This window comes from Drosophila innubila (assembly GCF_004354385.1).
Source record: "Drosophila innubila isolate TH190305 chromosome 3L unlocalized genomic scaffold, UK_Dinn_1.0 0_D_3L, whole genome shotgun sequence".
Taxonomy (NCBI): domain Eukaryota; kingdom Metazoa; phylum Arthropoda; class Insecta; order Diptera; family Drosophilidae; genus Drosophila; species Drosophila innubila.
This window is the reverse complement of record NW_022995376.1, coordinates 25,597,266-25,622,272: the sequence shown is the minus strand read 5'-3', so window position 1 is coordinate 25,622,272 and position 25,007 is coordinate 25,597,266. Positions and strand designations below refer to the sequence as shown.

Sequence of the window (25,007 nt, the reverse complement as noted above, 5' to 3'; positions counted from 1 at the left end):
CCCACTCCTTTGGCCAAAAGCCCAACTGCTGCTCACCCCATTCATTAGCTAAATATTAACATATTTGCCTAGGCGGCACATAATTCAGGCTACAATTTAGGCAGCTAAGCCGACCACAACTCTTTTTTCTAGCCGCCCCAACACTTGACTCCCAACTCCCAACTGCCTACACCCTATTTACGATCCCAACTGCCAACTCTTTCACATTCTTTAGGACAGACTGTAAATTATGTCGCATTACTCCTTTTTTTTGTGTATATTTTTTCGCTCGTTTTTCACGCCATTTTCTTCGGTGTCCGTGTCACAACATAAATCAGTCGAGCAATGAAGTTTTCCCCCATTTTCCGTAAATGCCTGGGCCCATCAACTTTTACGCTCATTACATAATTAAGTTGTCTTGTTTTAATATTTTCTAATTAAAAATTTATAAACATTTTTTACGACTTGGTAAACAAAAATCTCTCAAGTTATTTCAAGTTAATGATAAACAAAAGTGCGAAATGACTTTGTTTTATGTACTACGTCATGATTATAAAGAGATTAAATTTAAGCTTAGCCAATATAAACTTCAGATAACTTATCAGACAAACTTTTTTTGGCATCTCATTACAGCTGAGCAAATTTTGTATTGACAGTCGAATCATAATAACAACGCAAGCGACAAGGAAAATAACAACGGAATGGAAAAAATGGTAAGTTAATTTACATACGTAAACAGAGAGAGAATTCTCCGATGACTTTTATGCAGTATAATTACATTTTACACGAAATTCGTGAGTATCAAGGAGCAACTCAGACTCATCTTATTTTAATTAAAACAACGCATCTCTCCTGACTTGGAACAATTCAATTCGAAACCAGACTGCGAATTTGCACTCATAATCTTCCTGTCGTGAGCAATTTCATCTTCCTCCAGATTTCTCTCTAAGCTGCGGAGTGTTTCGCGTTCATGTTTGAAGTCATAGACCAAAACTTGACCTTAGTCAAGCAGTTTTCCAACTGCTGCCCCTGTGGCTACTTCAATGCGCTTAGTTTGCCACAAAATGAAGAGAAGGAACGAGACTGAGAAGCTGCTGGAAAAAAACGACTGACCCTGTGCAATTGACCATGCGGTAAAGTCGTCTCAGTCTCGTTCTCAGTCTCAGTCGTCAGATACTTTTCAACGCCAATTTTGCTCTTCAAAATGTGGCATCCTTTAGCTTGGGATTGTGTTTGCAACTGTTGTTGCCGTGGGCGACGCATCTCAGACGCGACTTGTTGCCCCATTGTTGGTTACCCTTTGGTCGCAACAGCCAGAGAAATGCATATACATGTACAGGCGTGTGCAAAATAATATAAACACCTTCCCATAATATGAATATTATTGAGTAAACGGCTTAGGCGCCAAACCTAAATACAATTGAGCTTCATTGGAGAGAACTAAAGATGCTTGGAACAGAAAATATTATCCTGATAACCAAGCTACTTTTGTATAGTTAAGAGGTGCTAAAATGATCGGATATAATATGTAAGCTTCTTCTTATTAAATTTAAGAAACTTTGTATGTAAAAAGTGTTGAATCTTTCTAAGTTTACTCAACAAGGTTATCATGATTATAAAATACGACCATATTAGAAAATAAATAAATGCTAAAAGCTTATTTAATAGTTAGAAATTATACTAGTAAAAAATTATTTTTTAACAACGTTATGGTGCAAGTTATGCTGTTTCTATTGTTTTGCACACGTCTGTCCATACACACATACAAACATATTCAGTTTGCTTTAAGATGTAGTTGGAGATGAAGATGGAGTCGGAGTCGGAGTCGGAGTCGGGAATCGCAGTCAGAGTCGAGGTTTCAGTCTCGTGCATATCTCTTGCCACTTTAACGTTAACGAGCTGTTGACTTCTTTCTGTTCGCCGACAGCTGAGTTGAGTGTAGAGGCATTCACTACTTTCAGCCTCGTCTTTTACTCTTCCTTCGTAATATAGCATCTTCATCATTTACCGCGTCTGTGCTTTAATGTTCTGCTTTTGGATGCAAAATATCCTTTGGTTTGGTTTCATCTCTCTTCATCTCTTCTGTTGCTTTCTTTCTCTCGCAAGTGCTTGGCAGGCGTTTCAATCTAGTTAGCATGTCTCTTTTCGTCTCGTCTCGTCTCGTCTCTCTCTTCTCCTTCTCTCTGTTGCTGTTGTGAAGAGCTCATTTGTTATGCGGAGCGCTATCAAAATGTTCTCGTAATTAAACATGAAAATATTTCCATAAATGCGTCTCAGCTTTGGGCAACAACTGATCATCTTCTACTTACACCCAACGTGCATTGATTTCTTGCCTTGTTTTTTGTTAATAAATTAAAAAATACAATAATTAATTAAATATGCCAAACATGCCGCGCTCTTCAATTCACAGTACACACAACCAAAACAACAGACACTACAGTAAAAACTCTCAGCATGTGGCGCTGTTGCCTTTTTGTTTTTTGTTTTTGGCCTCAGCCTCGACAGACGTTTAAATTTACAGTTAATTGAATTATAATTGTGTGCCTCCCCCTCCTCAACCATTGCTAGCCCTGAACTATGCTGCCTCTCTTGAAATTGATCACGATCCATGTCGAGCAGTCAATCAATGTTCAAAAATTATTTCCATATTTTTTGTCTATTTGTTTATTTATGCACCGAATGGGTTCGGCCTTTAATTGGAAATGCCACTGTAGTAGGCAAATGGGCGAGGCCCAAAGCTATGCAGGAGTGGAAGCACGACAAGTTAATGATGTAGAATCTACATTGCAGATAGTAAGAGGGGACTAGCTAAGAAAACCATCTAAATACTAAATATTATTTATAGACTTTCTAGCTCTCATATTGCACATATTTAAAGTTTTACAAATCAAGTTTTTCCGAGATTACTTCGTACGTGTAAATCGTAAATAAAAGTTGTGTTAAAAATAAATGTTATATTGAAAATAAACGTATACTAATATTTTTGAACCAAATGATAAAAGTTACAAATAAAATTGTACTAAATTTAATATATTAATTCAAAATTAAACTATTTTTTCTTATTTGCATTATTTAGAATAAAAGTTCAAATTAACTTTTAATCATAAACACTAAATAATTATCTCTTACAATTTTGAATTATATTATTTACGATACCATCGTTAAAAAGAAAGCAGTTTTTTTTTCTGTTTTCCATTTCTAAGCTTTTATAAAAACAAGTATATGAAAAGAAACTTAAAAAGCTGTCATAAACATTATCATATAATTCTAGAGTAGGGATCAAACTAACCCACATCTGACAGTTTTCATAAAGATATAAGAACTTATAATGAACATATATCTGATTAAAGTTAAGAGCTGTTAGAACTACATCTATTAAGCCCAGAACAAACAACATTAAACAACATTATACTAATCATTAATTAGATCTACATGCGTTATACAATTAAATGAGACTGTTTTGGTTAATAGTATTTTTTTGGGACAATTCTATGGAAGTATCCAAAATGTTTCCCACGAGATGCAACATTGACATAGAATAAAGAGCTGCTGCTTCCAAGAGTTCGTGTCTCTCAGTTGCCATTACATCATTTAATGTCTTATATGACATCTGGTACGCCCATTACCTAACATTAATTGACAATGTGCGACGGCAGTAAAAAGCCCGGCACACCAAACTTTATGGCTAATACAAAAAAGTGTCGCAAGTTGCCAAAGACTGGAGTCGAGTCGCGTCGAGACACGGCCCAACGATGACGCATAAAAGTTGTCTCAAGTTCCTTAAACCAATAGAACAAGACATCAGCCAAGTGTAAGTATGGGCCAAGATTCGCTGAGGCGGCTTTCGCATTTGCCAAAATGTCTCTCAGTCTCACTGTCTCCCTGTCTTTCTTTTTGAGCATGTGGCAAGCTGCCATAAAAACTGTCGCCGCATTGTGTAGTCTGCTTTTGGGCTTATGAAACTGAAACTGGCGACATTTCCCAACCTCTGTTAATAAGTCCGTCAAGGCTAAAATACTCGTATCTTACCAACAGCTATTTACACGGTTCAATTGCAACGGCGTCAATTTAAACAAAATGAAGGCAAAGAAGTTATGCCTCAAGGTGAAGATGGCGGTGTAGGTGGAATGTGGCACCACCCGTCGAGTCATCATCATCCAAGTTTCTACATCCAACATTGAGCATTGAGCATTGAACATTGAACATTGAACATCCCTTGGTGCTGTTTCCGCCCAGCAAATTGCTGATTGCTTTAGCTGTTGAAATGCGCTTGAAAAAATAAACCAAAACTCAAGGAAAACGCATAAATTATTTGCAGCATGCGGGCAACAAGGGGGGAACTCGGGGGGAATGGGCAAATTAAGGTGACCATATGTGGCCGCAGGGCAGAAGGCCCCCCAACTGTGTGGGTGTGTGAGTGTGTGAGTGTGCATGTGTGTGAGCAAGTGAAGCAAGAAAAACAGTACATAAAATCAACAAACAGCCACGAAAAAGATGCGAGATGCGAGAAAAAACAACATTTGAAATGCCATGGAATGAAATTCCTGTGCGTTTGCTTTCGTGTTTCAAATAAACTTCGAAATGCATAAATAGTTTACAACAATAACAAGAAGCAGCAGCAACAACAACATCCAACAACAACATGGAGTGAAACAGGAACAAGTGCGTTGATTGCCGGCAGCCTGCACTTTCCAAAGTATAACAATGCTCAAGGAGCGTGGGCTGCATCTGCCCCCTGCCCCCTTCTCCTCTCCACCCCCACACTCTGCAACATTGCCGCGTGCCGCGGCTATTTTAAAGAACTCTCGCATCGTCTGCCACTGCAGCCGGATGATGCCAAGAGTTCATTGCATTCGTTGTGCCCCATCCAATTTCCCATGCCCTCCTCCTCTCCTACGCCCCTCTCCCATCCCCGTATACACACGCCCCATTCATTCTCTTTCATTTTGGCTGCTCATTTAATGCATCGATGGGAGCACGTCTTCTGGCCATTTTGCAATTGGCAATCGGCAAAACTACATTCCCAAATGAGAGTAATACTCGTATATGTGTGTTAACTTAAACTTTTAACAAGTACTTATCCAGTTTTGGTATTTAGTTTGCAAGATATTAGCGTCGATTTAAAAATGTTTTCGATCAGTAAGTGAAGATATTGTTTAGTTCTCATTATCGATAAACGCATGTTATAAATTTTAGCAAGCATGTTTTATCAGTATTGTTAGTATTTATCAGCATTGTTGTAATTATGTTTAAATCATTTTAGTACATTTAACTAATTTGAAATTAAACGACTACATTTAGAATCGTTTTTACATCAAATTAGTTCATGATATTGTGGAACAGAATCAAACATTGTTAAGACAATATATAGTAAAGTTTTCTTTTTAAAAAACATTCTTTTGAGTTGCAAAATATTTTTTTTATTTAAACGTTAAGCATCGATAAACATAGGTTATCGATTTAATGTATGCACAATTGCATGCAAATTGCAATTTTTAATATGAAGTTAAGTTTGGTTTTACATAAATAGAACATGCTGAAAATGTGATTTATTTTATTTTATGTATTTAAGATGAATCTAAAGTTTTCTCATCCCTAAAGATACTTTCTGAGAAAATTGTAAATAAGGTTGTAGGTGTTGTGTGTGTGTATTCTATAATTTGCTTAGTTTTAAACTTAGAATAGTTGATGCCGTGATTTCAATTAACATATTTTTAACTGTGGCATCTGCATGGCTGCCTTGCAGGAGACGAAGACAGCTGCTTTCTCTAGAGTTTCTCTAGTGTTTCTCAGAGTTTACAATGTACTCAAAGCAATTTCATACATAAAATTGGCGGAACAACTTCAACTGCAACTCGTCTCGCCAGGAGTTCGCTCTGCTAAAGAACCTGCGCATAATTTTTTTGATTGACAAGCGCCCAGGCAAGAAAACCAACAAGAGACAACACAAGGCAATGCCATGTATGTATGTTGTTGTTGTTGCTGCTGTTGTTGTTGGTTGAGGACAACAACGAGATATGTAAAAACATATAAAAATAGAAGCATGCATGAAGGTAGAACTCGAAAAATGAAGTTTCCACTGGCCCATTAGCATTTCTGCCACATATGGCAGGCAAATGGAGGAACCCAGAGACAACCAACAGACCAACAGACAAACAGACAGACAAGCAGACAATGCAGGCATGGATGGCAACTCTGGGACACTGCGGGCGGGCTGAAAGAGATGGTTGGTAAGGCTGGTGGCAATGACAACGGACGTACTACGTTTTTTATACGACTTTTTCGTAGGCGTAACATGTGTGGCATAAACAAAGCCCAAAAGATACAAGATACTCGCAACAGACAAAACGCACGCCAATGCCAATACAACGATAAATGATACAACGATACAGGAAGGCGTGAAACTGTTGATAGCACTAGTCACTAGTCTATTGCACTTTTTTTTATGGGCTGCAATAAAAATATTTACGATGCCATAGCGCCAAATATGTAAGAGCCAATTCTAACGGGCAGCGGGCCATAAAGCAAAGCCAACTCAACAAAATGATACAGTCGGGAAATTGGTAAAAGACTCGACAGTCAAACAAACAGACAGAATTGAGAAAAATTTACGAGTACTTTGTAAATTATTTCTATATTTTTACTATTTTTTAGGACAGTTGTAAAAATACGTCTAAGTATTGGTAACGAAATCTATTTCATCTCGTGTTTTGGAGTTAAATGAAAAATCTTTTTTGAATGTCAATATTATATTATTTAAATTAGAATTCGAATTAGTAAATCAATTTTGCAGCTTCACACTTGAAAGAGAATTTGAATAAAAAAATATTCTCAATGTTAATATTGTTTAATTGAATTTGAATTCGAATTTTAAATTGCATAAATTAAATAGATAAAAAATATATATTATTAAATTATATGAAATTCAACCTTTTCAACTGTAAAAATACTAATAAGTGATAATAGAAAGCAACGGCTCTTATCAGAACAACCCACGGCTAACTTGACCTGTGAGCTCTGCGGGCCTTTATTGGGTTAGTAAATTTCAAGCATTTCGTATTAAAAGTGACAGTTCTTTGATATGAAGAGAGGCAAAAAGAGTCAACGACATGCGAGTACAAAGTTCAGTCAGTCAGTGGGAAAGTTAGACAGTTGGACATTCTGTGGGGAAACAGATTCATATGGTTGATCGTCAATGGCTTGTCATACACTTTCCCCATTGGAAAATGCTCTGGGTCGGCATTTTCACTTTGATTTTGGTGCGGGAAACCGAAAAAATGCCGCGTCGAGCGATAAGCGAACGATTTATTTATGATTTTGGTTCGATTTGTGGCTGCTGCTTTCATAAATTTAAATTTTTTTTGTGGTGTGGCCATCGTTTCAATTAAGCAATTGCTATAAATTGTTTCGATTTTTGTGCCACACAACAAACCATATCGACTACACTTGATATTGAGTGATATATGGACGTGTGTTGTGTTCTTATCGATAAGATTGCCACTGTCGAGTCAACCAGAAATACCGTTTATCTCTCTATCATTCCCTCTCTCTCTCTAACAAATATATATTTGACTGACTAAGAAATTAGTCAAACTTGAAACGCATGCATGCAAATTATTGTTATGGGCAATTTGGCCATTAGCCACAGCGCCATAAATTATAAACGAGATGCCTCATTGAAATTCCCCTCTAGCCAGAAGTCCACAAAGCCAACAAAAACAGTCGAGCTAAAACTCAAGCGGGGGACCCCAGCGTGTGAAGGGGAGGGGAGGGGGAGACATGCGCCTCGAAATCGAAATTTATATGTATGAGAGAAAAATAATTTGTGGTATTTGGTAATTTGTGAGCGGCCATTGGTTATGCATTTGGATTAGCTAATGTTTATAGCTCTTAGAGGGTGTTAAATTATTCAAAAATTCTCTAATTTATTTTTGTGACTTGTTTGCGATAAAATATATAGTTAGAATTTAAACGCTACTATATATAATTTCTCAATGCAGCTTCAATAAGTAATAAAGTCGCATTCGAACACTCTTTCAACGTACTGAAAGCATTTGAAACTCGAAGCTAAATTTACGCAACTAATTGATTTTGATATTTGTTCAAGATTTTGAACAGAAAACAGAAAGAAAAATAAATATGCTTACACATACACACAGCAGCAGCAGCAGCAACAAAAGCAACAACAACAAAAACAACAGGAATGCCATTAAAAGCCATTAACTGAAAACTTAAACGCATGCCAGAGACAGCCAGAGAGAGAGAGAGAGAGAGAGAGAGAGAGAGAGAGAAGAAGAGGGTTGAACGGGGGGCTGATAGGGGTTGTGGGTTGCGGGATGGGGAACCGGCGACGGGGGCCGCGTGTTTATCGCTCGGCGTCGGGTCGCACGCATGCCAACAAATAAACCACGCTAGAAATGCCATTAAATACAAGAAAATAATACAAAGCAGCCCAAAGAAGCAACAACAACAACAAGAGCAGTCTAACATATAAAAATCAATGCCAGGAAGCCACCCACCCAGAGGGAGCCCACAGGGCGTATGCGTAATGTTACAGCACTGAAAGAAAATGATTTCAACAGAGACTAAAAGAAGATACGAGTAATATATGTGTTTGGCAGTGTGTGTGTGTGTGTATGCGATAGTCAGCTTATTTTTACAGAAAAGCGGCGACAAATTTATGGCATTGAAATACTAACCAGACATCGAGACGTCAAAATTTCCTCCTCATACGATGAAAACAACAATGAAATAGCTAAATTCAAAGTCAAGCTGCAAAATTTGCTATTTGCTAAGCAAATAAATAAAAATCGTTGACTATTAAAAAGCCAAATTTATGTGGCGCAAGAAATTATTCGGCATTGTGAATTGTTTGTTTGCATTGCATGCAAATGCACAAATTAAATGTAGCAGCAACATTGTTGCAGCAACATGTTTCTCTTGACCCTGGCAGTCTTGTTGCTAGTCCCATTTAATTCTGTTGACAAGAATTAACCATAAATTAAGTAAAATGTCCAAACAATTAATTCTACAGTACAAGCGAAATATTTTTTCTGCCTTTCGCAAAGAAAAATAAATAAATAAAGTTGGCCTAAACAAAGAAACAACACATAGTTGCTGGAAATGTGATACAAAATAAATACAAGCTGTCAGAAATTTCCACTTCCATCATATCGTAATAGTGAGGCTCTGCTGTACTGTCCAAGTCAAGATCCAAAACAAGCAATTAAGAGCAACTACAGGAGCAACTACAGCAGCCAGGAGCTAAAGGTTATACATATACATATACATAGATAACCCCCTCTACTGACAGGCCATTAATTATCCATGTCAGCGACATTTTGTCACACAGACAATAATGATGATGATAATGATGACGACAACAACGACGAAGACAAGAACATCCTCAGAACGCATTTATGTGAGCATGTTGCAGATATATTTCACTTAATTTCCACACAGACATTAATTAATACGTGTGCACAACACGTGTGTAACGTAAGAATGTATGTATGTATGTGTGTGTGTGTGTGAGACACTAAAAATGTTTGTGCGTTGTCGGGACGTTGTCAAACTAAAGACTCGAACTGGGACTGGAACCGGGACTATGACAGGAACTGTTACCGAGGGGACATACTTCCATTTACTCGTACATCTTGTGGCATGCAACATACATACATTTGACCAGAGCTCGTTTGCTTGACGCATTCAAATATCTATAAAAAATTGTGTTTACTGTGGCACGAAAGTCGGAATTCTTCACATAAAAAAAAAGAAGTATTTTCTATGTCAATGTCAATCGCAATTTGCGTTGGATTCGAATCGATGTTGCTTCTTTAATTGCCATAAAACACACATCACACACACACACACACTCTCGTTAAGTAGCCAGGTTGCAAGTTTTAATCGTCAGACATAATGTCGCGACGGCCGTCAACTCTTTGCTCTATGCATTTTCAATTACATTTCTATCAAATTTAATGGGCCGCTGCAATGCATTTACGATTCGGTTATGACATCTGCCGACGTTAAAAAATTATATGTATATGAGAAGGCCAGGCCAGCAACAAATTAGCCATAAAACGCAGTCGATTATTAAACGCCATAAATGTAAATCATGGAAGAATACAAATGCTCTCTCGACTCTTAAAATGGCAATAAACATTTTGTGGCTGTTGAAAATATAATAACAATAATAATAACATGAATTTATAAATTCATACATATATAAATAAAGCCAAATTGGTCATCATAAAGTCATTAAAAAATTGTGGGAAATAAACAAAAATAAATTTTGAAAATAAATTTGTACATACGTGTGTAAAAATTCTCGTATAGGTATATAATTTTGATATTAATGGAATTCCCCGAAATATTTATTTGTTTTTCATTTCTTTCCCAACAATTGGGACTGCATCGTAAAAGTCGACAACAATTTTGTATACTTCCGTATCCGTATCCGAGTTGTCGACTCGCCTATATACATACATACATATGTGGTTTTTTTTATAGCACACTCCACTCAAAAGGTCATCAAATTTATGTTTTTATATTGCCACTCCTCTAATTTACGACCTCAACGTCCCATCATAAAAGAAGAAGAAGCTACCTCTCACCTCTCCTACTTATGTCTTAGCGGTAAATGAATTTTCCACAAATTTCCCGGCCACACTGCGAGAATGCGAAAGGCAATTCCTTTTTAATTGTTTTTCCTGTGTGTTCCCTTGAAAGTATGCTAGGGAAAATGGGGGGAAATGCATTTGAAAGACAGCCGGAAACAGGGCCCAACTGTCAAAATAAAAACGCCTGCTCATCCAGCAAAATTTCCAAATGAAAAATAAATCTGCACAGCACAAACAAGAGAGTAGGGAAACGGGAAAGGGGGAGAGCAATAGAGGGTAGGAGGAGGACTCCCACATGTTTTGCCTTTTTAGCGACACTTGACACTCTTTTTGTATTTAGTCAACCAGCCGGCGTTTCACATCCCTTCACCTATGAGCAACCCTCCAGACCCACATCCTCATCCTCATCCCTATCCTTAAATATTTTGAACGTTGCAGCTGCACTCGTTTTGTTATTAGCAAAATTTGCTGTTGCCTTTTGCCAAGGCAACACAATAAGACGACGGCAAAGGAAATCGGAAATTTAATTTTATTTTCATGTTTTTGTTGGCACTCTTGTCCCGTTCCGTTCCGTCCCGTCCTGTTGAGTCCTGCACTCGTCAGCAACCCCCACCAAAGTCACCCAAAAACACTCAACGCCTGTCACTTTGTCCTTTTTTCTGCGGTGTCATTTAGCCCCTGAACCAACGAACGAGCGAACGAACAGTTTGTGCAAAAAATTTAATAATAGAAAACACTCTCAGAGCTCGAAAAGTGGAACGACAGCAGAACTGAAACAGAAATCAACCCCTCGGCGAAGCTTCTTCGTAAGGGTAAAAAAAAAAACAAGAATTTGTGTCGCATTGTTATTATTTATGTTCCCTAACAATGTATTTTTTGTATGTGGTATATTGCAAATCGTTTAGAGTTTTCTTGTATCCTTAACATTCTCAGTTTTATCTTGGAAAGTATAACTATAATTTATGCATTTGCCTCATTACATAATTCATCACAACAAAAGCCTCAAATGCGATCCCAAGAGAGAGACTCGCAATCATCATAATCAGCAAAGCTAAAGCTCAATGGGCTTTATGCAAAGAGCGAAAGAAACGGACAAACAGTAAGAGAGTGCTAGAGAGAGCGAGATATTAAAATCCTTCTGTCCACTTAATTAAAATTTAATTGTAAAGCGCACAAAAAATACAAGAGCAACTATGATGCCAAAGAGCATTTAATGATAGCCAGCGCTACAGAGCTGCTTTGCCGCAAGGGGGCGCCACATTAAATACACATACATATACTCGTACAATTTGCATGCATAGCACAAAGCAACAAAAGCGGCAACAAACATACAAACAAACAAAAATACACAAACATCAAAGCAAAAATAGGAGGTACTTCAAACTGCAAAAACTCCGCAAAAACAAAAAAAAAGAACTCTTGCTCCTAAGCTGGAAGCTGAAAAGTAGCAAAAGTGTATCCTGGCTGGCGCCCTCTAGCGAACGTTCGCGACAAAAATGCGCATTTAAATGTCAATGATTTTAATGGGCGGACGCGTAAAAATCTTGAGCCAGTTTTGTTTATTACGTTGACGTTGTCGTTGTCAAAGCTAGGCTGAAGCTTCTCAATCTCCCTCACCCAAAAGACACACCACATAGTCGGTCGGTCGGTTCGTCGGTCGGTCGGTCACCCACCACACCGTCACCCACGAAATGAACCCCACAGGGCTCGTGGTTGTTGCACACTGTATTTATTTCTGCTGCGTTTGTAAGGTCATGGAACTTGTCTGCATTGAGCTTGCAACCCGGCAAGGGAACGCGGGGGGAGCTGAGGTAACAGCTGAACACTGACACAGGTCGACTGATGACTGACGACTGACGACTGTCGACGGTCGGGGAAAAGTTTTTCATTTTTCATTGCCCCGCTTGACTAGTCGACAAACTGTTTTCATTTTGCGCCGCTACGCGCTTTTTGATGCCGCCGACGTTGAGCCAACAAGTCAAACTGTGGCTGCTCTGCTCTTTCACCTTCTTTCACCTGCCTCCCCCCTGACTGAGGCAGCTGCTCCTGCTACCCTTTTGTTCCTTTGGCTGAGAGTTTTTCAATTGATTTTCGCGGTTCTGCTTGTGCAGCAGCCAAGGCCAACTCTACGTTATTTTTCCCTTCTCTTCTCATCTGTTTTTTTCTTTTCTTTTTTTGGGACTGTTGCACCTACCTGTAATTGTTGTTGTTGTTGCTGCTGCTTCAACGCTTCTTTGTGTGCAACGATCCATAGAAAAGTTTAAGTGCTCTGTGGCTTGCAAGTTTGAAGGCTTTTTCACTGACGTTTTGATTGATTGCCTCCATGGATGCAGACGATAAGTTATCGATTAACAAGCGTCTATGCAAAGTATCTCTAGCTAAAGTTTATGCTGTCGATTGTTAGACTAATTGCTCAACGTGATTATCTCTTATCTATCAATTATCACGTTGTAGTTCCTGTTTTATCTTCCTCAAAAGAGGAAATTGGTTGACTTTTCGCACAGAGAGCAGTCAACATTTGAAATGCCTTTAATCGCTTCTAGATTTTAGACGGGAACATTCGGTATGTGGGTCATGAAATTCCTGCAACCAGAAAAACTACTGAAGATATGCAGTACCGAGCATCCGGACTCTGTAACTTACTTTACAGAAAACGTAGCTTACCACCTGCAGCTTTGGGGATGTGGTTCCTACTACCATAACTTTTATTTTAAAAAACTATATAGATTTTTCTCACCACATGTCATCAAGTCTTAAAGGGAATTTGCTTTACAGGAGTTTGTGATTTCAATGAAGATTTTATGATTTGTCAGCATATTTGTTTTTCGAGTTAACACTCTGATAAGTGATCGATAATTACATATTAATTCCAGATTGCAACATTCTTGTTGAATTTCGCATAGACTAGTGTCAACTGTACCCTGCTTATAAAGCAAACATCTTTAGCTACCTGTTGTTTGTCTCTCTGTCTGTCTGTCTGTCTGTCTGTCTGTCCGTCCGTCTGTCATTTTGTTTGTTTTCCAGTTTGTATGTTTCTGGTTGCTGACTGCAAGTGCGATTGCGACTGCGAATGCGCCTTTGCCTTGTTTGTTTAATTAAAACAGTCAAGTTGTAGTTGTCGCCTGTCCGTTGTCCGCTGTCCGTTGTTGGTTGCCCGGCTGGCTGCCAACTTTGGTCACAGCTTCCGCCGCCTGTGTCTGCCTCGGCAATGCTTGAGATGATGGCCTAGCTTCGATTGGGACCTGGTCTCTTTACTGCATTGAAGCGCAACCATTCACCAATTTCCAACCGCTTTGGCACGCACGCACGCACATTGCCAGCGTCGATCTGAGCAACGATCTCTCCAGCGATCTTTTTCCGTCCCCACACTTAGCAGTCAAGTCTTGGGTAAACATGGCCAGCTAACCTGGCTAGGTTCGAGAGCTTGTGCAAACATCGTTGAGACTTGTTGGCAGCGTGATTTTGTATAAATTCTAGACTCAATTTCTTGTTGGGTTGCATGATTTGCAAAATGAATGCAATGGACTTGACTCTCGACTCTCGACTCTCCCGTCTCCAATCTTCAATCTCCGGTCTCACGTTTCCCGTCTCCCGTCCCCTTTCTTTTGACTTGAGTATGGAGCTTAGTTTTGCCGTTTGTTGGTAATAATTTGTTACTTGTAACAGTCTCTGACCTGCACGCTTGTTAACAATTAAATAAACAATATGAGTCGCATTTTTAGTCGAGAAACAACAAATCACTAAATAAACATGCCATATGTCCATGCCAGACGGACCGATGGCGATCGGGGCCAAGACAAACACATGCATACATATATAGACACATATGTACATTTATACTTATTTAGCTACCACTTTTCATGGACCTCAACTGGACGACGACCACTTGAGACATTTTCTGTTATTATTTTCTGTCTCTGTCTCTCTATTGAAAGCAATATTTATGCATTTTCTCTATAGCTGCGAAAGAGGCACGTTTGCTATTATTTCCAAACCATTTCCCATGAACACATGTGCAAGTAGAAGTTAAAGTTGGAGTACTTATTAGTTGGGAAAGGTTGTTGCAAGCAATCATAGGGTGACTGCGACTTCGAAGAGAAACCAAAGCCAATACCAATCCTAATGTGTGCCTTATATGCCACTTGATACTGTAGCCAACACCAGCACCAACAGCAGCAACCATAATAAAGGCGTGTTGTTGTAGTTATTGTTGTTTTAAGGCCATCCCATCACAAATGTTTTTCTACATTACATACGCACATACTTATATCCATATGTATGTACATATGTATGTTTGTATGGTTAGACATTTGTCCATCCTGCTTTTCTCATCAGACTTGTCATCCATTTTGGTCACGTTTTCGATTTAATTGTGAAAGTACATAAACGTTTGTATATAATTAAACAGATGCACATACATAGTTACTATAGTTGTTTCAAATAAGTTCGATCAAACGATTACTGAACAAACTAACGTAGACTCTGAATACACTGGACAGTAAACAAATTGTATCTGTTACCAAACCTACTTTTCCTGACGAATAACTACTTAAGATTATTTTTAATATACTGTGTATATCATCACGCAATTTTAAAAGAGATTTACTCTTTCTGGGAGCTAATAAATGTATACTATTAATTAAAATCATTAGTTTTTGAACTTTTTAACTTTCTAAATATAAAATTAAAAAAGAAATTCATCCTAGTGCTTCCAATTTTATTTCGAATTCTTTTCTAAATTCTTCACAACTTACTACAATAACTTATTTGAAATTGATTAGACTTGACTCGTTTTAATTGTATTCTTGCAAATTGATAAACCAACACTTCAATAATCCAAAACTTAATTAAAGCTTATTCTGTGCGATCGCAAAAGCGATAGACAACAATAGAAAACTGTGTAATCGATAGCTCAACGAACGCATTGCATTATTCCCACGACCAATATCTAGATATTGTATTTCAACATTTAATTGGGGAGCCCTGCAACAATAAAAATGAGAATAACAACAACTACATGCAACACTTTGGCAGCGTTATTTACTTAATTATTTTGAAGTGCTTGGCAAACAGTTTTACATGAAAAATGTTTCAGACAGCAGCAGCAACAACAACAATAACAACAACAACAGCAGCAACAGAAGCCGCCACCAACAACGACCCCCAAAAACTGTTGAACGAGACGTGGCTAAAGTTTCGTGACTGGGGGTTGATGTGCCGCACAAATGTTATTAATTAAAATGTCATTCATTTAAAAGTAAAACAACAAAGGACACGCAGCATAGACAAGGACAAAACTACAAGTACTGAGGACTACAATACATACTACATTTGCAGCTGGCAACTGGCGTTGATAGTTTTGCTCTGATGCTTTTAAAGCTTTTGCGACACGAAATTCATCTCATGTTGTTCTTGTTTTTAGACCACACGCAGCTGCTGCTGCAGGAGCAGGCCACAAAAGCCACAAATATGTATGTCATTTGACACTTGCTACTTGCAGTACGAGTGTCTGTGCATATATGTTGTACTTTAGTATCTGTTTATATCTGTTAACTGAAGCTGCTTAAACGCCCTTCACTTTTGGCTCCCACTTGACGCCACGCCCAACTTGACCAGCTGTCAATTTTCGCCTGAGTTCTCACAGCATTTTTGTGTTGAACGTCGACCACAGAATGTTGATATCGACATCGATATCCCGAACTGACACAGTTTCCCAAGATGTCTCACGTCAGGTGGCAACGCTGGTCACGCAACGTTGCCCCGTCTATTCTGGGTGGTTGTCACTTCAATTTGGTGTATTCACTGTGCACTTCTTGTGCCGTCAAGTGAGCAATTGTCTTGAATTAATTTCTGCTTCATCACACGTCCCATCAAAACACAAACAACCCAGTACCCCAGCTGGTTTTTCACACCCCTTTTCACTGGCCCAATGCACACTGGTCTTAAGTCAATATTTTGTCATAAAAAAATGGCAAAAGATAAAATTGAGTACGTAGATCTTAGGGATTATAAGAGCAAGAGACTTCAAATTTGATATGCTTCAGCTTTTGTTTTTTATACGCCGATCAGTTTGGTTTGGAATTTTTAAAAGTATAAAAATAATATTAAATTAAAGTTATAATACACGTTGAAAAATTATATTAAGGTTGAACTTGCTAAAGACCAAGGCTGCAAACCGGCTCTTTAGCAGCCTGAACCGGATCATTAATCGAACCCTTGAAATTATTTACTTTGCAAACTTGTTCCTAAACCGAACTGCTTTCTAAAGTAAATTTTATGGTTTTCTAATTATTCGCAATTATTTCAGACTTCAGATTAAAATAGGTCTTATGTAAGTCTTCAAATAAATTTAAATTCTAATCAAAATTCTATTAAAAAAAAATTTTTGTGAAAAATGTATAGCAATACAAAATGTTTTTTGTATGAAATTGAACTAAGGTTCGAACCCAGGGTTCATGGGGTATATAAACCAATTCTCAAACCGAACCGATGTCTTGCTCTATGGCTCGAACCGCCGAACCAAACCTTTATCAAAATTTTGAAGGTCTGCAGCCTTGCTAAAGACATCACTCTACAAAAACAGATAAACATACAGACAAATTTCATAGATCATGACATTTTTGATAATACTACACGTATGTCCTACATACAATGTTCTTCCTTTTTCATATACATTATTTTTGGGTAAATACCAACACAAAGATGTGAACTTCTGACTTTCAGCGTTTTCCATATCAATACAGCAGACCGTTGGAGTTTCTATATGCTCTAGGGTATTCTTAGTTAGAAAAATATACTTTAAATCTGGATTTTGACTTTTTGCTAAAACTCTTGGTGTTTGGATCAGTGTGCAATGGGTCTGCCCTGCTGGGCAAACACTTTGATCAAGCCCATCAACAGCTTCCACGACTGACAACCAGCAGACGCCGTCAAATTTAATAAAAATCACTGATTTTGATTGATGCGCTCTCAGTAGTTACACTCCCTATTGCCCATTGCCCATTGCGCATTGCCCAGTCCCCAATGCCCACTGTTCATTGCCCAGTTTGAATTGCAGCGTCAGCAAATATTGGCGGAAGGGTAGACATGTGACATGTCGATGTCGCCCAAGTGTCGCTCCAATTGAAACAAATGAAGCACAAAAGAGTCGAAGGGCAGTGAAACAGGAAAGAGCAGTTGCAACTTGTCGACGCCTCATCAACAACATTTACCAACTATGCATATATGTATAATATGTACATTCATTTCCCGATGTCTCATCAAGAACATTTGGTGGACACTTTTAAATGTTGAGATTCAGTCGAATTTTACTGGTGCTTAGGCTAAGATATATTTCTCTATTCCTATTAAGTACTCTCTATGACATTCAAATAATAATTATCCTTTCTCTATTTTTTGTTTTGTCTTTACAGCTAGGCCACGCCGATTGTCAAGCGTTGACAATTTGACGCTGAAGTGTGAGCACAAAAAATCCTTGAAACATTTCGCTTTTCTCCAAGCGTAAACGAGGGAGAAGCGAGTGAAGGAGAGAGAGTGAGCTACACAAAGGAGAGATTTCAGGGCTCAACACACATACAAAAAGCTAACAGCTACGCACAAAATGAAACACAATATGCATCTGGCAACGCTGCTCGGACTGGTGGCAACTCTTTTATTTGCCAGCCATTGCTCCGTTCAAGCGGACAGTCCACAACACATGACGGACAATGGAGGAGGTCACATGGGTGGCATGGGCATGGGATCTCACATGATGGAGGTGAGTCCGGCGCCTGGCTATGGCGTTCCCGCCATACCCAAAGATCCCAATTCCCGCTGTGAGGAGATTACGATACCCATGTGCCGAGGCATTGGCTACAACACGACATCGTTCCCCAACGAAATGAATCACGAAACGCAGGACGAGGCGGGCTTAGAGGTGCATCAGTTCTGGCCTCTGGTAGAGATCAAGTGCTCGCCCGACTTGAAGTTCTTCCTATGCAGCATGTACACGCCCATCTGCCTGGAGGACTATCACAAGCCGCTGCCCGTGTGTCGCAGTGTGTGTGAGCGTGCCAGATCTGGATGTGCTCCCATCATGCAGCAGTACAGCTTCGAGTGGCCCGAACGCATGGCCTGTGAGCATTTGCCCGTACACGGTGATCCCGACAATCTTTGCATGGAACAGCCTTCGTACACGGAGGCAGGCAGCGGTACAGGAGGAGGAGGCGGCGGCGGCAGTGGAGGAAGCGGCTCTGGCTCGGGATCGGGTGGCAAGCGAAAGCAGGGAGGCTCCAGTGGCTCCGGTGGCTCCTCATCCACGGCGAACAAGTGCAAGGGAAAGAATTCAAAAAACTGCCAAAATCCCCTAGGAGAAAAGGCAAACGGAAGGGAGTGCACCTGCTCATGCCGTTCGCCTCTAATCGTCCTGGGGAAGGAGCAGCTAATGCAGCAGTCGCCAATGCTTCATCATCACTGGTACATGAACCTGACTGTACAAAGGATCGCCGGCGTACAAAACTGCGCCATCCCATGCAAGGGTCCGTTCTTCACAAACGACGAAAAGGACTTCGCCGGCCTGTGGATCGCCCTGTGGTCGGGTCTATGCTTCTGCAGCACTCTCATGACCCTAACCACATTCATCATCGACACCGAAAGGTTTAAGTACCCGGAGCGACCCATTGTCTTCCTATCCGCCTGCTATTTCATGGTCGCCGTCGGTTATCTATCGCGCAACTTCCTCCAGAACGAGGAGATTGCCTGCGATGGACGTTTGCTGCGTGAGAGCTCGACGGGTCCGCACTCCTGTACACTGGTCTTTTTGCTCACCTACTTCTTTGGCATGGCCTCCTCCATTTGGTGGGTCATCCTCAGCTTCACCTGGTTTCTGGCCGCTGGACTGAAGTGGGGCAATGAGGCAATTACCAAGCACTCGCAGTATTTCCATCTTGCGGCCTGGTTAATACCCACAGTCCAATCGGTTGCGGTTCTCCTGCTCTCCGCTGTCGATGGTGATCCCATTCTGGGCATTTGCTATGTGGGTAATCTCAATCCGGATCATCTGAAGACATTTGTGCTGGCGCCTCTATTCGTTTACCTTGTCATTGGCACCACCTTCCTCATGGCCGGATTCGTGTCGCTCTTCAGAATCCGCTCGGTGATCAAGCAACAAGGTGGCGTCGGCGCCGGCGTCAAAGCTGACAAATTGGAGAAACTCATGATACGTATCGGCATCTTCTCCGTGCTCTACACAGTGCCAGCGACCATTGTCATCGGCTGTTATCTGTATGAGGCCGCCTATTTTGAGGACTGGATCAAGGCTCTAGCCTGCCCCTGTGCCCAGGTCAAGGGGCCAGGCAAGAAGCCCCTCTACTCAGTCCTCATGCTCAAGTATTTCATGGCCTTGGCCGTGGGCATCACCTCGGGTGTCTGGATCTGGTCGGGCAAGACCTTAGAGAGCTGGCGACGTTTCTGGCGGCGCCTGTTTGGAGCGCCAGATCGCACAGGCGCTAACCAGGCACTGATCAAGCAAAGGCCACCGATTCCCCATCCATATGCGGGCTCTGGTATGGGCATGCCCGTAGGATCGGCAGCGGGATCTCTGTTGGCCACTCCCTATACGCAAGCAGGTGGTGCCTCTGTGGCATCCACCAGCCATCATCATTTGCACCACCACGTTCTGAAGCAGCCAGCGGCCAGTCATGTATGACATGGAGAGTCGGGAGGAGCATCAACCATGGGTGGCGGCAGCGTGCTGGGTGGTCACGGCACACTGATGAGCACGGCGGGCATGAGCAATAGTACGGTCGGCGGTGGCGGTATGTCTGGCATGGGAGCTCCTCCTGGCAGCTTATTACAAGGCGGTGGCGCCAATGGTGGCGCACCCGGAAATGTTTACGGCAATGTCAATGGTGGTGGTGGTGGTGGAGTTGGTGGAGTTGGTGGTGCTGTCGGCGGTGGACAAAGTACAGCGCCTGGTTCGGTTATCGATTCGCGAGCTGTATCCGTGGTGGTAACTCTGCCCGGCGGGCCGGGCTCTCAGCATCCGGGGCAGGCGTTGAGCGACTACGGTCCCATATAGTTAATGGTACGCCCGGACAACGCGCACTGGGTCTCAACGAGTAGCTTCAGTCAGCTGTAAGAGAGCAGTCTCCCCTTTTAACATCATAGTCTCCGTCTCTGTCTCTGTCTCTGTATTTGTCTCTGTCTCTCTTCTTAACTGTCTACCTGTCTCTTTCTCAGAGGTTTAAAAGCAACGCCATATTAATTATTTGTAGTTGTAGTTTGTTTAAAGAAAGCGTAAAACAGATTTTTAACTAATTGCATAACAATTCTAGTCGGAAAAACCTTTGAATATGTATCAACCACAACAACAACATCGACAAAGAGAGCAAGCGAGCAAAGAGCACAACAGGGTAGAAGAGATTGAGAGTAGTTATCTCGCTTTAACAGCAAGATGAGCCCACATGTAAGAAAACTGGCGCGTTTGTTCTGCAGTCCCCCATTTAAGCAACTTTCTTTGGTTCTTTCCAATAATTTCTTTAACGAAATAGACTGAGAAAACAAAACGATAAGTAAATACTTACATTACAGATAGAAATCGAACGAAAATTCAAAGAGAGCTAAGCGAAAACTCTGCCCACACTGCCAAGTCAGAGCCACGAGCCATATTTCGAAATTACAAGTAACTTTTAATCAAACAACCTAAACTATTAACCTTAACCTAAACATAAACATAAACATAAACCTAAACCTTATCCTTAAACATAGAGAAAAACACACACACATTTCGAATTCGCATTGATAGCCAAATGCATTTTTGCGATTAGTAAGGGTTGTCGCAGTATCAAAAATCAAAAGAGATCGAGCGCACAGTGTTGCAAAACCATTTGTAAATTATTTAATCTAACTTAAGGCATTATCCAGCACTATTTTTTGTACATATTTTCAAATTGCGCTTAGTTTGTAAACGATTTTTTAACTTAACATCCTAAACTAAACTAAAAACTAAACTATACAAATAGAAATATGAGGACATAAAAGTAATTTGCATTTTAGCGTCACAGGCAGCGCTGCATTTAAGCTCAAAAACTGAATTTAATTTTTACAAAAATTTCCCAAAATTCAAAAAAAAATACAAAAACACAGAAATAAAAACAGAAGGTGTATGAAAAAATGGCCAACTTCAGCTGCAGCCAAACGCAGGGCATTTTTGCATTTAAAAAGCAAAGGATAATTGTATAAAGTAAAAATTTATATAATAGTATTAAATAAATGTAACGTTAGTTGTAAACGAAACCCAATTCAAAAAATATCTTTCAAACATTAAGAACTATTGTATTTTTATTTAATTTTTGAATAAATATATATATATTAATACATATAAATAAATTATGTAATGAAAAGCGACAATTTAACTGTTGGCATTTTGAAACCCATTTCACATACGAAACAAAACATAAGAATTATATAATAAATTACATAATACAATGTAGCAACTATGTGTGTAATGTTTTAGCAACTATAACTATTTCTATAAACAAAAGCAAAACTAAAAAAAAATATCCAAAAAATTTAATAAAAATTATTTTTAAAAATATTTAACAGACTTATGAGTTCTTCTTTTCCAATTCTTTTGAGTTTTTAAACGTAATTTAATTTTGTTTTTATTTCAGCTTGTTTCAACTTTTAACGAGGATGTTTGCTTGCTTGCTTTACTTATTCATTTTTGATTTATTAATATTTTTCAATTGATAAATATTTTTAGCATTTACAAGAGAACCCACAACACTTATACGTATCATAAAAACGAAGCTCTCCAAGTTAAGCGAACAAAAGAACAAACGAAAACCAAAAAGTAAACATTAATTAGCAAATTTCTCTACATGACGTACAATGCATACTTATTATGAAATGAAAAGTAAAACAACAAAAAATTTAAAGTGACAAGATACGCGTACTATTCGGTGTTGTTAATAAGCTTAGTAAAAAATAAACAAAACAAACATTTAGAATATTGATAGCCAGTAGCATTTAGTTTGCAAGGAATTTGTGAGGAATCTGAAAAGCATTTCTCACATTTTGGCATTTTACATTTTAGTTTTTGGCGTAAATAGAGAACGCTTTTTTCAAATGAAATAAATAATTATATAATAAATATACTTATTAAAGGCTAAAAAGTGTAACGAATATACGTAAATGACAACCAGTCAAATGAAAAATGTAAAAATTGAAACCAAATGAGAAAAAAAAAGTTAAAAAAATAATGAATTTTATTGAACATTTTTATGTTGATTTTTTGTGATTGAAAATTAGTTCTTTAATTGATGAAAAAATTGATTGCAATTTGCGAATGTATACGATTTTTTAATTTTTTCAACGAAAAATGAAAACTAAAATTAAATGATATCTAATAATAATAATGGTATTTCATAATGGATATGGGTTTGAAGCAAATAGCTTCGAAATGGCTGGGTGATTGATTAATTGGTTGAAGTTAAATAATCCAGAAACTTGACGTCAAGTGTAGTTGTGAATTGTATTTTGTGAAATGTAATTTAAAAACATAAATAAAATTAAAAAAAGATAAATAAAAAATGAAAAGAAAAACAAACAAATTATATACACAATGCATATTTATATATATTTAAAGAAACGCAATGAAAGGCATTAAATACTTTAACAATACAAATAATGCAGATATTATTTTATTTACAAACGAAATTACATTTTTTAAATAGAAATAAATAAGTCGAAACGTGCGCATCTCAAATGGCACTAAATTCGAAAGCAACAGCAACATTATCCTCAACAACAGGAGCAACAACAAAATATACCAAACGGCAAAATAGCGAACAAAAAAAACCAACAGAAACCAATAATATTAAATACATTTGTAATTGACAAAAGTAAACCATTTAAAATAAAATCTAACAACATAAAAGATCGATATTTATCTATTGCGCTGGGGTGGGGAATCAATAGTCGGCTAATGGGATGGTAAATGGGCTATTTAAGGCAGTAATGGTTGGACCTAACATTTATTAGCAAGCCTGAACAATAGAAGGTCGATTTCAGTGCAAAATTAATGTTTTTTATGAAGTCTTTGCTGAATAAACGACTACAAACCGTTGATTAGCTTTAAGTCGTCCTGTAGAATTTAGCCACTTCAAGTCAATATTGTAAAATGATGTAATGCCTCACATTTTATAATAAGCTAAGATAGCATTTTGTACAATGATGCATCTACATGAGTGATGAGTGGAACCCACAGGTATTTGGGTGATGAATATTTGAGTATTATTGATTTCCAAATATATCACTGCGGACGGCAGTTCGCGTTAGTGACGAAAACAGCCCGAAGGGTGCGAAACTAACAATATATACAGCTAAGTTGGAAAATTTGCTACGACTGTCTGGTCAGATCGAGTTATATACCGATCGAAAGGTTTAGTCCTAACTTACAAAATGGCATGCCAAAACTTTTTCTAACTCACCTGGGTCATGAGATAAGGGGGTGTAAGTGGGAGGGGCAACATTTAAATGATTGCAGCTAATGGGGCTATTGGGGCCTTTTGGTAAAAAATTTAGACTCTTATCAAAAATACGCATCGATTGATACCTCAATCACCCAAATCCGACAACTAGTTTAAAAGATAATTAATGTTTAAATTTTTAGTGGACTTCTCAAAATGAGATGAAATGCCAGTTTGCTTGTTTGTTTGTTTGCATCAAAGCGCTAAAAAGCTTGGATCGTATGATAGGAATTTATTCCCTTTCAAAAATCTAGAACGGTTTGCTCTACTACTTTTTCAACTAAGTCCCGCTAAAGTTGAGGGCTTTTAGGCTTACCTTTAAACTTTCTTTCTAAAGTACTCAGGTAACATTTTACAGGTGAAATAAGGTTTTTTGGCTTACATTTTGGCGATTTCTGACAAAACGGATCTCACGGCTTCATATGACACACAAATTTTGGCTGAGGGGTTTGGAAGATATTACCTGTTTACTGAAAATACACATTTTTCTATCGGTCGAAAATCACGAAAATCATGAAAAACTTTTTAGTTTTATGAGATATCTCAACCAAACTGATACCATATGCATTTAACTTGGTTTTATATATCCTGGCCAAAGTTGGTTTATAACAGACCACTATATCATATAGCTGTCATAGGACCGATCGGATCAAATTTAGGTTTTAGTATGAATAACTTTTTTGTTTTATAAGATATTTTAACCATATTTTTATACACCCTGACAGAACTTGTTTCTTTTCGGACCACTATATAATATAGCTGTCATAGGACCAATCTGGCGAAAATCAAGTTTATGAGAAATCTTAACCAAACTAATACAAAATGCAATAATGTGTGTGAATGACACATAGATGGCGGCACTAGTACTAAATCTGTGGCGGCCCAGTGGCGGCCT

General features: G+C 38.8%; 1 protein-coding gene across 1 annotated transcript in view; it reads left to right on the top strand.

Annotated features, from left to right (window-relative positions):
- The window catches only part of LOC117788921 (frizzled-2), a 107,948-nt gene extending 85,826 nt beyond the window's left edge, over positions 1-22,122 (top strand). Inside the window, exons 6-7 of the mRNA XM_034627863.1 lie at positions 613-692; positions 18,014-22,122. Coding sequence (XP_034483754.1) covers positions 18,202-20,286 — 2,085 coding nt within the window. The 5' untranslated portion in view covers positions 613-692; positions 18,014-18,201 and the 3' untranslated portion in view covers positions 20,287-22,122. The remainder of the gene's footprint in view (positions 1-612; positions 693-18,013) is intronic.
- Positions 22,123-25,007: the final 2,885 nt, after the last annotated feature.